This window comes from Myotis davidii, unplaced genomic scaffold (genome assembly GCF_000327345.1).
Source record: "Myotis davidii unplaced genomic scaffold, ASM32734v1 scaffold1006, whole genome shotgun sequence".
Lineage (NCBI taxonomy): Eukaryota > Metazoa > Chordata > Mammalia > Chiroptera > Vespertilionidae > Myotis > Myotis davidii.
This window is the reverse complement of record NW_006297143.1, coordinates 552,034-560,772: the sequence shown is the minus strand read 5'-3', so window position 1 is coordinate 560,772 and position 8,739 is coordinate 552,034. Positions and strand designations below refer to the sequence as shown.

At 67.3% G+C, this 8,739-nt stretch overlaps 1 protein-coding gene across 1 annotated transcript in view; it reads right to left on the bottom strand.

Moving 5' to 3' along the window:
- Nucleotides 1-8,739, bottom strand: part of LOC102774999 (complement C4-A) — a 14,572-nt gene that overhangs the window by 5,000 nt on the left and 833 nt on the right. The window contains exons 3-29 of the mRNA XM_006772868.2: nucleotides 8,414-8,615; nucleotides 8,174-8,244; nucleotides 8,000-8,088; nucleotides 7,752-7,834; nucleotides 7,256-7,352; nucleotides 6,252-6,357; nucleotides 6,025-6,157; nucleotides 5,486-5,601; nucleotides 5,210-5,383; nucleotides 4,922-5,107; nucleotides 4,633-4,818; nucleotides 4,394-4,552; nucleotides 4,060-4,186; nucleotides 3,770-3,844; nucleotides 3,331-3,541; nucleotides 3,173-3,246; nucleotides 2,861-3,000; nucleotides 2,554-2,763; nucleotides 2,252-2,303; nucleotides 2,071-2,160; nucleotides 1,732-1,941; nucleotides 1,514-1,589; nucleotides 1,217-1,373; nucleotides 1,009-1,125; nucleotides 739-910; nucleotides 378-610; nucleotides 101-304 (exon numbers count right to left, since the gene is read on the bottom strand). Of these exons, the coding sequence (XP_006772931.1) occupies nucleotides 101-304; nucleotides 378-610; nucleotides 739-910; nucleotides 1,009-1,125; nucleotides 1,217-1,373; nucleotides 1,514-1,589; nucleotides 1,732-1,941; nucleotides 2,071-2,160; nucleotides 2,252-2,303; nucleotides 2,554-2,763; nucleotides 2,861-3,000; nucleotides 3,173-3,246; nucleotides 3,331-3,541; nucleotides 3,770-3,844; nucleotides 4,060-4,186; nucleotides 4,394-4,552; nucleotides 4,633-4,818; nucleotides 4,922-5,107; nucleotides 5,210-5,383; nucleotides 5,486-5,601; nucleotides 6,025-6,157; nucleotides 6,252-6,357; nucleotides 7,256-7,352; nucleotides 7,752-7,834; nucleotides 8,000-8,088; nucleotides 8,174-8,244; nucleotides 8,414-8,615 (3,750 nt within the window). The remainder of the gene's footprint in view (nucleotides 1-100; nucleotides 305-377; nucleotides 611-738; nucleotides 911-1,008; nucleotides 1,126-1,216; nucleotides 1,374-1,513; nucleotides 1,590-1,731; nucleotides 1,942-2,070; nucleotides 2,161-2,251; nucleotides 2,304-2,553; nucleotides 2,764-2,860; nucleotides 3,001-3,172; nucleotides 3,247-3,330; nucleotides 3,542-3,769; nucleotides 3,845-4,059; nucleotides 4,187-4,393; nucleotides 4,553-4,632; nucleotides 4,819-4,921; nucleotides 5,108-5,209; nucleotides 5,384-5,485; nucleotides 5,602-6,024; nucleotides 6,158-6,251; nucleotides 6,358-7,255; nucleotides 7,353-7,751; nucleotides 7,835-7,999; nucleotides 8,089-8,173; nucleotides 8,245-8,413; nucleotides 8,616-8,739) is intronic.

Here is an 8,739-nt window from a genome sequence, read left to right as displayed (position 1 = left end):
AGGAGCCTGCAGCTGAGGCCGCTCAGCCAGAAGCCTTCCCACAGGGCACCAGGACAGCGAGGGCCGAGCGGGGCGGGAAGTCCAGGCCCACACACTAGGCCCAGGTGTCCTGCCGCCCAGGTGAGGGTGTGGTCACCTGCAGCTCCTCCTCCACCCCCTGAGCTTGGTGGTTGCTCAGCTGCAGCACGTGGGACTTGAACCCATTTCGGCCCTGGGAGCTGATGGTCACGTTGAGCCCCCTGTCCTCGGCAGTGTGGGAGGCGATCCAGTAGGCAGACAGCGCGTCCAGGGCGATCACCGTGTCCTGGGGAGGTTGGGCCGGGACTCAGGCGCTTGGTTCCAGGGCCACCCACCCCAGAACCCCAAGGAGCCCCTACCTGGGTGCTGCGGAATCCCCCCTGGAAGCTGCCCTGGTGGGTGAGCCAGGCTGCGACCTGGTCCGCCATCTCTGCCCGGCCCTCCCGGAGCAGCAGGTGCAGCAGGCCGTAGGCTGTGGTCTCAATCCACAGGGCCGGGGCCTGGGGCACGGGGTCTGCCGGGCTGCGAGGAGCCGGCGTGGGCGACACGACGTTGCTCTGAGAATTGATGACCGAGCCCCAGTACAGCTTATCTGGGAGGGAGGGCGACCGGCCGTGAGCGGGAGGCCGGCCGCCGGGCCCCTCAGGTGCCGTCACCCCCTCTGGGCTGTGTCCCGGCTCTTCCCCGTGGGCACACGCAGAGGCCCGAGGCCCGACTCACCGCCTGTCTCCTGGGCCATGGCCATGAGGTTGTTGTGGGCCACGTTCTGCAGGTCCTCGGGGGCCTTGCTCAGTGTCAGTGCGTAGGCCGTGATGGCGGCTGCGTGGGCACCCAGGAGCCCAGCACTTGCTTTCGCCCCCAAAAATGAGTTTGCGTTCGAGATGGAAGTTTCCTAGAAGAACGAGGGAGGAAGGTCTGTGGGCGGACACCTGGGTCCTGAGGAGCAGCAGGGAGAGCCGGCCGGCGCAGGGCAGGCGCGGGCGCCCTTACCACTCTCTGCTTCAGCTGCTCTGCCCTCCCGTCCTGGAAGACGGCCAGCCCGTGATGAAGGGCGATGACCACAAAGGCCGTCAGGGCCACCGTCTCGTCATTGCCTACCAAGCCGCCCTGGTCAGTGCAGGGAGAGAAGCCGTCAGCCAGGAGGGGAGGCGCCAGGAGAGCGCCCACCGGCACCCCTGGGCCGCGCCTCCGGCCGCACCTGCATGCCCCTGTGGATAACCGGGCAGGGGTCCCGGAAGGAACCGTCGGCCTGCTGCTGGGACAGCAGCCACTTGGCCGTCTCCTGCAGCTTTTCTGGTGAATCGTCCACCTGCTCCTGGGCCAAACTCAGTACCTTCAACACAAAGGCTGTGAGCCTAGAGGAGGGAAGTGACAGCTGGGGCTAGGGAACGCCGGCCACTCCCCAGACACCTGGTTACTCACCCTCCCGTTGAACCTGGTCTGCCCCCGGCAGCCCACCAGCTCTCAGAGGCCCAGAGCACGCTCCCAGGCTCACCAGGTGCTGCTGTCCCGATGTAGCCACGCCCCATAGGAGCCGTCCGCTTTCCGGAACTGCTGGATCCGCATGTACCCTGGGGGAGGAGTGGCGGCTGGTATTTGTGCCTGAGGCCATGCTCCCCATTCCCGTTGGGTACCCCCTTCCCCCCACCAGCCGCCTGGGGTGCCCATTGCCCTTAATGGCCTGCCCCACCCCCGCTCGCCCTGCGCCAGAACCTTTCTGGACCAGGTCCACCGCGTGGTCCTTGGTCTCCGGGGGCAGCCTGCTCCATTGCTCCGTCTTGTCCAGGTAGCGGGAAGCAGCCAGGGTCGGAGCCAAGAAGATCATGGTTTGCTCCCCGCAGCCCCGTGGCAGCCTCAGGAGGGAGGCCACGCCTCCTGCTGACAAGGCCCCCCCGGAGCCCAGGGTGTCCAGTGGACTTGAGGCTACAGGGGAAAGAGGGGGCGAAGGATAGCGAGCAGGTCTGGGACCCAGGGTCAGAGGGTCATGGCCCCAAACAGGTTTCACATGCATGCGAGGGTGGCCACTGGGAAGGGACTGGAGGGCACGCCCACCTGTGACCCTGACAAAGCTGCTGTGGTCTCCATCGGGGATAATATTGGGATCAGAGTTGCCAGGAATTTCCAGGGTCCGGCCTCGGTGGTCTGGGGAGATGGGGAAGTTGTCAGTCTGCCCGGTGTCCATCTCCTCCACCTACAACCCTCGGAAGGCACTGCGGCGGCCAGGGCCACTCACCCAGGGGGTTGAGCTCATACACCAGCTCCTCCATGTGGATGGCACCTTCCTTCTGTCTCGGGGGAAACAGCTCTGAGAGGTCACCCAGCGCCTGGCTGCAGCTGCCCCCGCCCCCCAACCCAGTGCAGATTCCCGGACTGGGATTTGAACTTTGGAGGCGGAGTGGGATCAGACTTGTAGAAGGCAAACTGACCAAGGAGTTGGGTTTGGGTGGTGGGCCAGAGGGCCAGCAGAGAGGGTGCTGGGAGTCAGGGGGTAAATCTGGGAGCCTGGGGATCTGGCTTCAGGGGTGCTCCATTCACCTCAATTTTTAGAATCTTAGACACTGCGTCCCCTACAGGAAACTCCATGGACCCTCGAGCCACCACCTTCAGGGATACAGCGGCGGCCGCCGTGGGCACCACAGAGAAGCCAACGGGCCGGGCAGAGTGTGCAGGCACCTGCACCTGCTGGGCCAGCCCTCCGCCCCCAGCCAGGCACAGCCCGTCCACCGGGGCCACGTGGACGCTCAGCTGGGGAGGAGAAGGGGAGGGCCAGTCAGGCGGCTGGGCTCTTCATCCCTCCCCCGCCCGCCCCACCCGCTGTGCACCAGGCTCCCACGGGCCTCACGGTCAGATCGGTGTCCAGGTAGTTGTACAGGACAGGCCGCAGCTCGAGCTGCTCAAAGCGGCGAACGGAGATGGGCAGGCGGAGGTGCAGGTGGAATTCACGGAACACTCGGAGCCGGACTGGTGTGGCCACACACAGGCCTGTGGAGCAAGGTGTGGGGACGGGAGACATCAGAGGCCTGGGGGCATCGCAGCCACTGGGAGGCAGGGTGACCATGTCTGCCCCACTGTCTGCACCCCCTTCCTTGCAGTCAAGGAAGAGGGAGCTGGGTGCAGGGTGGCAGCGGGGAGGGCGGAGCGGCGGGCAGCCCACCTGTCGTTTTGGACAGGCTCACGCCGTGGATCTCCCAGGTGGTCAGAGAGTCAGGGATCGGCAGCTGCGACAACCTGTGGTGGGAAGGTGAGCGGCCGTCAAGGCTGGGCTGGCCCCACCCTGCCCAGACCCAAGGCCGGCCCAGCAGGCGCCCTCACTGGAGGTAGCGGTCCACGGTCTCCACCCTCCAGAGCCAGTTCTCCGGGAAGAAGCTGCGCACTGGAATTTCGTCTTCCTCCATCAGGTCCTCCTCCTGCAGGACCTCCAGGGCTGGGGGCCACACGGCACGGTGAGGAGGGCTCTGCCCGCCCAGGCCCCCTGCCCGTGCCGTGCAGCAGCGCCTGGCCTCTGGGGAAGTGTACTGGCCCACTGCAGGGCCGGGGGTGAGCACGGGACGCACTCCGCCCCACCCGGACCTCCAGGTACCCAGGGCCCACTGGGCACCAGGAGCTCAGGAGGCCGTGCAGAGCCTCCTGCCCACTCACCGCCCACCCAGGGCTTGGCCCTCAGGCCCCGAAGCCCACAGCCTGGCCCCTCAGGAGCAGAGGAGCCAAGAGGCAGACCCCTCCCCCTGACCCCGGGGTGCCCACAACTCACACTTCTCACTAATTGCTTTCTGGAAGTTCACGTTTCTCTTTTTCCGGGTTTTCTGCTCCTTGGGACAACTCAGACCTGGGAGAGGGCAGGGCTGCAGCCAAGCCCAGGTGGGCGGCCTCCCTTGCCCGCGCGCCTCCTCCCTCCTCACCCCTCAGGGCCTCCTCCCTCCTCACCCCTCAGGACCCTCCTACCTCCTCCCTCCTCACCCCTCAGGGCCTCCTCCCTCCTCACCCCTCAGGGCCTCCTCCTCACTTTGCCTCCCACCACCCACCCGCCTCCTCCTCTCTCACTATTTCTGGTCGAAGTCAATCGGTGTCCGTCAGAAAAGGCCAGCCCAGCCGCCTCAAACACCTGCAGGGCGCTGTCCCCGCCCCCAGGACCACACCCGAGGTCGTAGCTGCTCATGACTTCGAAGACCTGGCAAGAAAGGGCAGCGCTGTGGCGGAGACAAGATGGCTGGGGGCAGGGCTGGCCGTGGGCGAGGGCGGGAGGGACGGATGCGAGACACAGACAGCAGGAAATAAGGCCCCGGGCCCCAGCTGGAGGGAGGCTGGGAGGAGTGGGCGGGCAGCTGGGATGAGCCCGAGAGGACGAGGCAGGGCCGGGGAGAGGGTCTTCGCAAACCTTGCCCATGTCCAGGGGCTTGTGGGCCTTGCCGCCCGCAGCGTACAGAGCCATGTCCACAGCCCCCAGGGCCACCAGGGCCGTGGAGTCCGTGTGCAGCTGGAGCTTCAGCATCTCCCCAGGCTGATAGTCCTTGTGCTTGTCCACCCTCAGCTCCAGCTGCACGGGGCGGGGGGCGGGGGGTCAGGTGGAGCGCTGCGTCTCATCTTCTCCTGCCTCCCCCACACCCGATGCGTTACCTTGCCCTCACAGGCCCCAGCCTGGACGTCCACCCGCAGGGAGTTGGCCACTGGGCTGCCCCCGTGGTAGTAGAAGGCCACAAAGTAGAAGGAGGGCGCCAGGCGGTGGTTCACAAACACGGAGACCGAGGTCAGGGCGCCCCTGGGTTCTCGGCCCACAGACACGATCTGTCCCCCGGACAGGACCTGGGGCGAGAGTGGTTCCCTCTTCACTGCACGCCCAGCCTGAAACCACCAGCCCCAGGGCTCCCTCCCGCGGAGCCCTCCCAGCACCCTCCCTCCTGCACACCATGTAGTAGTAATGAGAGAAGCTGGCCCCACGGACGCCCACGGCTCGCAGGTTCAGGCGGAAAGTGTCCCCAACTCGAGGGGGTTGAGAATCCAGCCGTTCCAGGGACAGGAACCCCGAGCTTCCGGCGGGTGGGGCTCTCACAGTGAGCTGGGCTGTGGCTGGATAGGGGGAGCCCGCAGATACCTGGAGAAAGGTGTGGGGTGGGAGCAGCAGGGTCAGTGGCCAGGACCCAGGCACCCGGCTCCTCCCCGTGCCCGGGGGTGGGGTGGGGGGGGGGGGTCCTACCGAGAGCTGCACTTCCGAGGTGGTCTGAGGGACATTGATGGAGATGAGGACTTGGCCGCGCCCATCTGTGTTTCGCTGATCATGTATTTCAGAAGCAGATCCCGGAGAGAACTTGGCAGCAACTTTGACAGGAATGTCAGAGGCGGGGGAGCCTGACATGTCTCGGACCAGCGCCTAGGGGGTGGAGGGGCAGGTCAAAGAGAGAAGAGGGGCCATGGGCCTCCTGCGGGGCACCCTCCGCGCCCTCCCGCCACGCCCCTCCCCTGCAGAAGAAACCTGCAGCAGAAAGGGGGCCCCAGGCACAAGGTGTCGCTTGGTGTGGCGAAGGTCCAAGGAGAAGGGAGATGACACGAAACGCCAGGATGTGAGCTCGGCCTCCTCCAGCTCTCCCCCTGCAAGACAAGGCAGACGGGGGGAGGAGCAGGCCCAGGAGCAGGGCAGGAGAGCCGCGGGCATCTCAAGTGCTTCCCGCCCACCAGGCGGCAAGCTCCTGGGGCACAGGCCGTCTGTCTCCCCCTCGTCTGTCTCCCCCTCATTCGTTTGCTGAGCGACCAGGACCAGCGCAGACAGTGCATAAATGCTGCGAGGGGGATGGGGGAAGAACCGACCAGTGGATGGACGGTGGGGTGGACGGACGAGCGGAAACAGAGGGGCAGGCGCTGCTTCCCAGCAGCCCAGGTGGAGAGGCTCTGGCTCTTTCCTGGCTGTGGGTCCCACGTGAGGGTAAAGGGGGGGAGGGGGACGGTGCTGGAGGACAGAGGTCCGCTCAGAGGTCAGAGGCTAGGCCTGGAGTCACAACCGGGCAAAGCACTCACCTGGAGACTCAATGACGGCCGCCGCCACGTAGAGGCGCAGCCCCGGGAGGTCAGCCGGCTGGACGCCAAGCTTCCCCAGGGCGCCCTGGACCGCAGCCTTCGTGAGGGAGATGTGGCACTGGCCCTCCGCCAGCTGGGCAGAGGAAAAAACGGCGAGGTGACACCGGTCTCCCCCCTCCCCTCCTCCCTCACGGTCACCTCCCACCCCAGCTCACCCTCCTTCCTACCTTGGTCTGATTCTCCAGTCCCCGAAGGAAAGTCTTGTCACCATTCTCATCCAGGAGCCCAAAGCGCACGTACGCCACCCCCTGCACCGGCTTCCCATAGATGTACCTGCGGCCACAGAGGAGGGGGTGAGGGCGTGGCCTGGGCGCAGGGGCGGGGGGGAGGGCGTGGCCTGGGCGCAGGGGCGGGGGGGAGGGCGTGGCCTGGGCGCAGGGGCGGGGGGGAGGGCGTGGCCTGGGCGCAGGGGCGGGGGGGAGGGCGTGGCCTGGGCGCAGGGGCGGGGGGGAGGGCGTGGCCTGGGCGCAGGGGCGGGGGGGAGGGCGTGGCCTGGGCGCAGGGGCGGGGGGGAGGGCGTGGCCTGGGCGCAGGGGCGGGGGGGAGGGCGTGGCCTGGGCGCAGGGGCGGGGGGGAGGGCGTGGCCTGGGCGCAGGGGCGGGGGGGAGGGCGTGGCCTGGGCGCAGGGGCGGGGGGGAGGGCGTGGCCTGGGCGCAGGGGCGGGGGGGAGGGCGTGGCCTGGGCGCAGGGGCGGGGGGGAGGGCGTGGCCTGGGCGCAGGGGCGGGGGGGAGGGCGTGGCCTGGGCGCAGGGGCGGGGGGGAGGGCGTGGCCTGGGCGCAGGGGCGGGGGGGAGGGCGTGGCCTGGGCGCAGGGGCGGGGGGGAGGGCGTGGCCTGGGCGCAGGGGCGGGGGGGAGGGCGTGGCCTGGGCGCAGGGGCGGGGGGGAGGGCGTGGCCTGGGCGCAGGGGCGGGGGGGAGGGCGTGGCCTGGGCGCAGGGGCGGGGGGGAGGGCGTGGCCTGGGCGCAGGGGCGGGGGGGAGGGCGTGGCCTGGGCGCAGGGGCGGGGGGGAGGGCGTGGCCTGGGCGCAGGGGCGGGGGGGAGGGCGTGGCCTGGGCGCAGGGGCGGGGGGGAGGGCGTGGCCTGGGCGCAGGGGCGGGGGGGAGGGCGTGGCCTGGGCGGGGCCGGGAGGGGGCAGTGACGGTTACACTGGAGGGGGAGCGGCAGCGGTACCTGGCCTGGATGTCTAACTGGATGTCACCGAGAACGCCCGCTGCCGTCAGGATGTAGGGCTCCCCAGGGATGATCTTCACCTCAAAGTTGGGAAGGACTGACCCAGGGCAAAGGGGAGGACTAAAGCTCCCTGTGAGCTCGAGTCTGCCTGTTCACTGTCCCAGGGCCTAGACCTGACACATAGCGGGAGCTCCATCACTGCCGGGTGAGCGGGGACCGAGTGGGTGAGTGGCTCTGCACTCTGTTTGTTAGTCCTCACCTGAGGATATTTTCCCATTGATTTTTAGGGAGAGTGGAAGGGAGAGGAAGATACAGTGAGAAACATCGATGTGAGAGAAACACATCGACTGGTTGCCTCCTGCACCGCCCTGACCAGGGCCGGGGCTGGGGAGGAGCCTGCAACCAAGGTACCTGCCCTCGACCAGAATTCAACCCAGGACCCTTTGGTCTACAGGCCAACGCTCAATCCACTGAGCCACACCGGCAGGGCTCTCACCATACTTCTTCACCTCGAACTGGGTGCTGTGGTTGGAGTCCGGGCTGTCCGAGAATCTGGCCGAGATCTTCCAGGTCCCTGGCCTGAGGACAGACAGGGAGGGGCTCAGCCTGCCTGTGCCAGAGGGCCTGGGAGAGCCAGCCACGCTCCCTGGGGGAGGGTGTGGGGTAAACCACAGGCAGGGAGCTCCAGCCTGACGCTGTGTTGGAGAGGGAGCACGGCAACCGGGAACTGGGGCAAGAGCTCACTCTGAGATGTCCGGGATCACAAAGTCATCCTGGAAGATGGATGAGGGAGCGTACACCTGCCTCTTCCGCACAAGGAGGCCCTGAGAGTTCTGCGACGGGAGGAAAAGGGGTCATGGGTGGGAGGTCAGATCAGTAGCCCCAGCTGGTCAGGAAGGTCAGAGGTCAGGGACTCACCTCCACGGTGACTGTGAGGCTGTCTGTGGATGGGCGCATCTTTTGATCCAGAGCAAAGACCCGGTACCGAACTGGAGTGGAGGGTGAGGTGAGCAGCAGTGACGGGCAGGGAGTGAGGGGAGAACAAACATTTGCCAGGCGCCTTCCAGGCGGCACTATCCGGCTATTTCACGTAAGGGGTGGGGGCTAGGGCTGGGGTTAGGGGGCAGTCGCGGGAGAGGCCCTGGGGCTGAGACTCACCCCGCTGGCCAGGGTTATAAATGGGCTGGTCCGTCTGCAGGAAAAGGTGCCCCCGGCGAGAGGAGAAGAGCAGGTTGATGCCCTGAGTGTCCACATCTTTGGACAGAGAGCTCTTCAGCCATGGTGACTGGGCCACCAGCTGGATCTTGGGGCCTCCTCGGAGGCTTCTGAGGCCACAGCTGTCGGCACCGTTGGGGAGTATCTGTCAGGCGAGCAGGAGGGGAAGGGAGGGGTCAGAGACAGAGCAGGAGAAAGCCAGAGGCTGGATGGCCAGGGAAGGAGGCTGCCAGCAGATGACGCCAGAGGCGGCGGGAGCAGGGACAAGC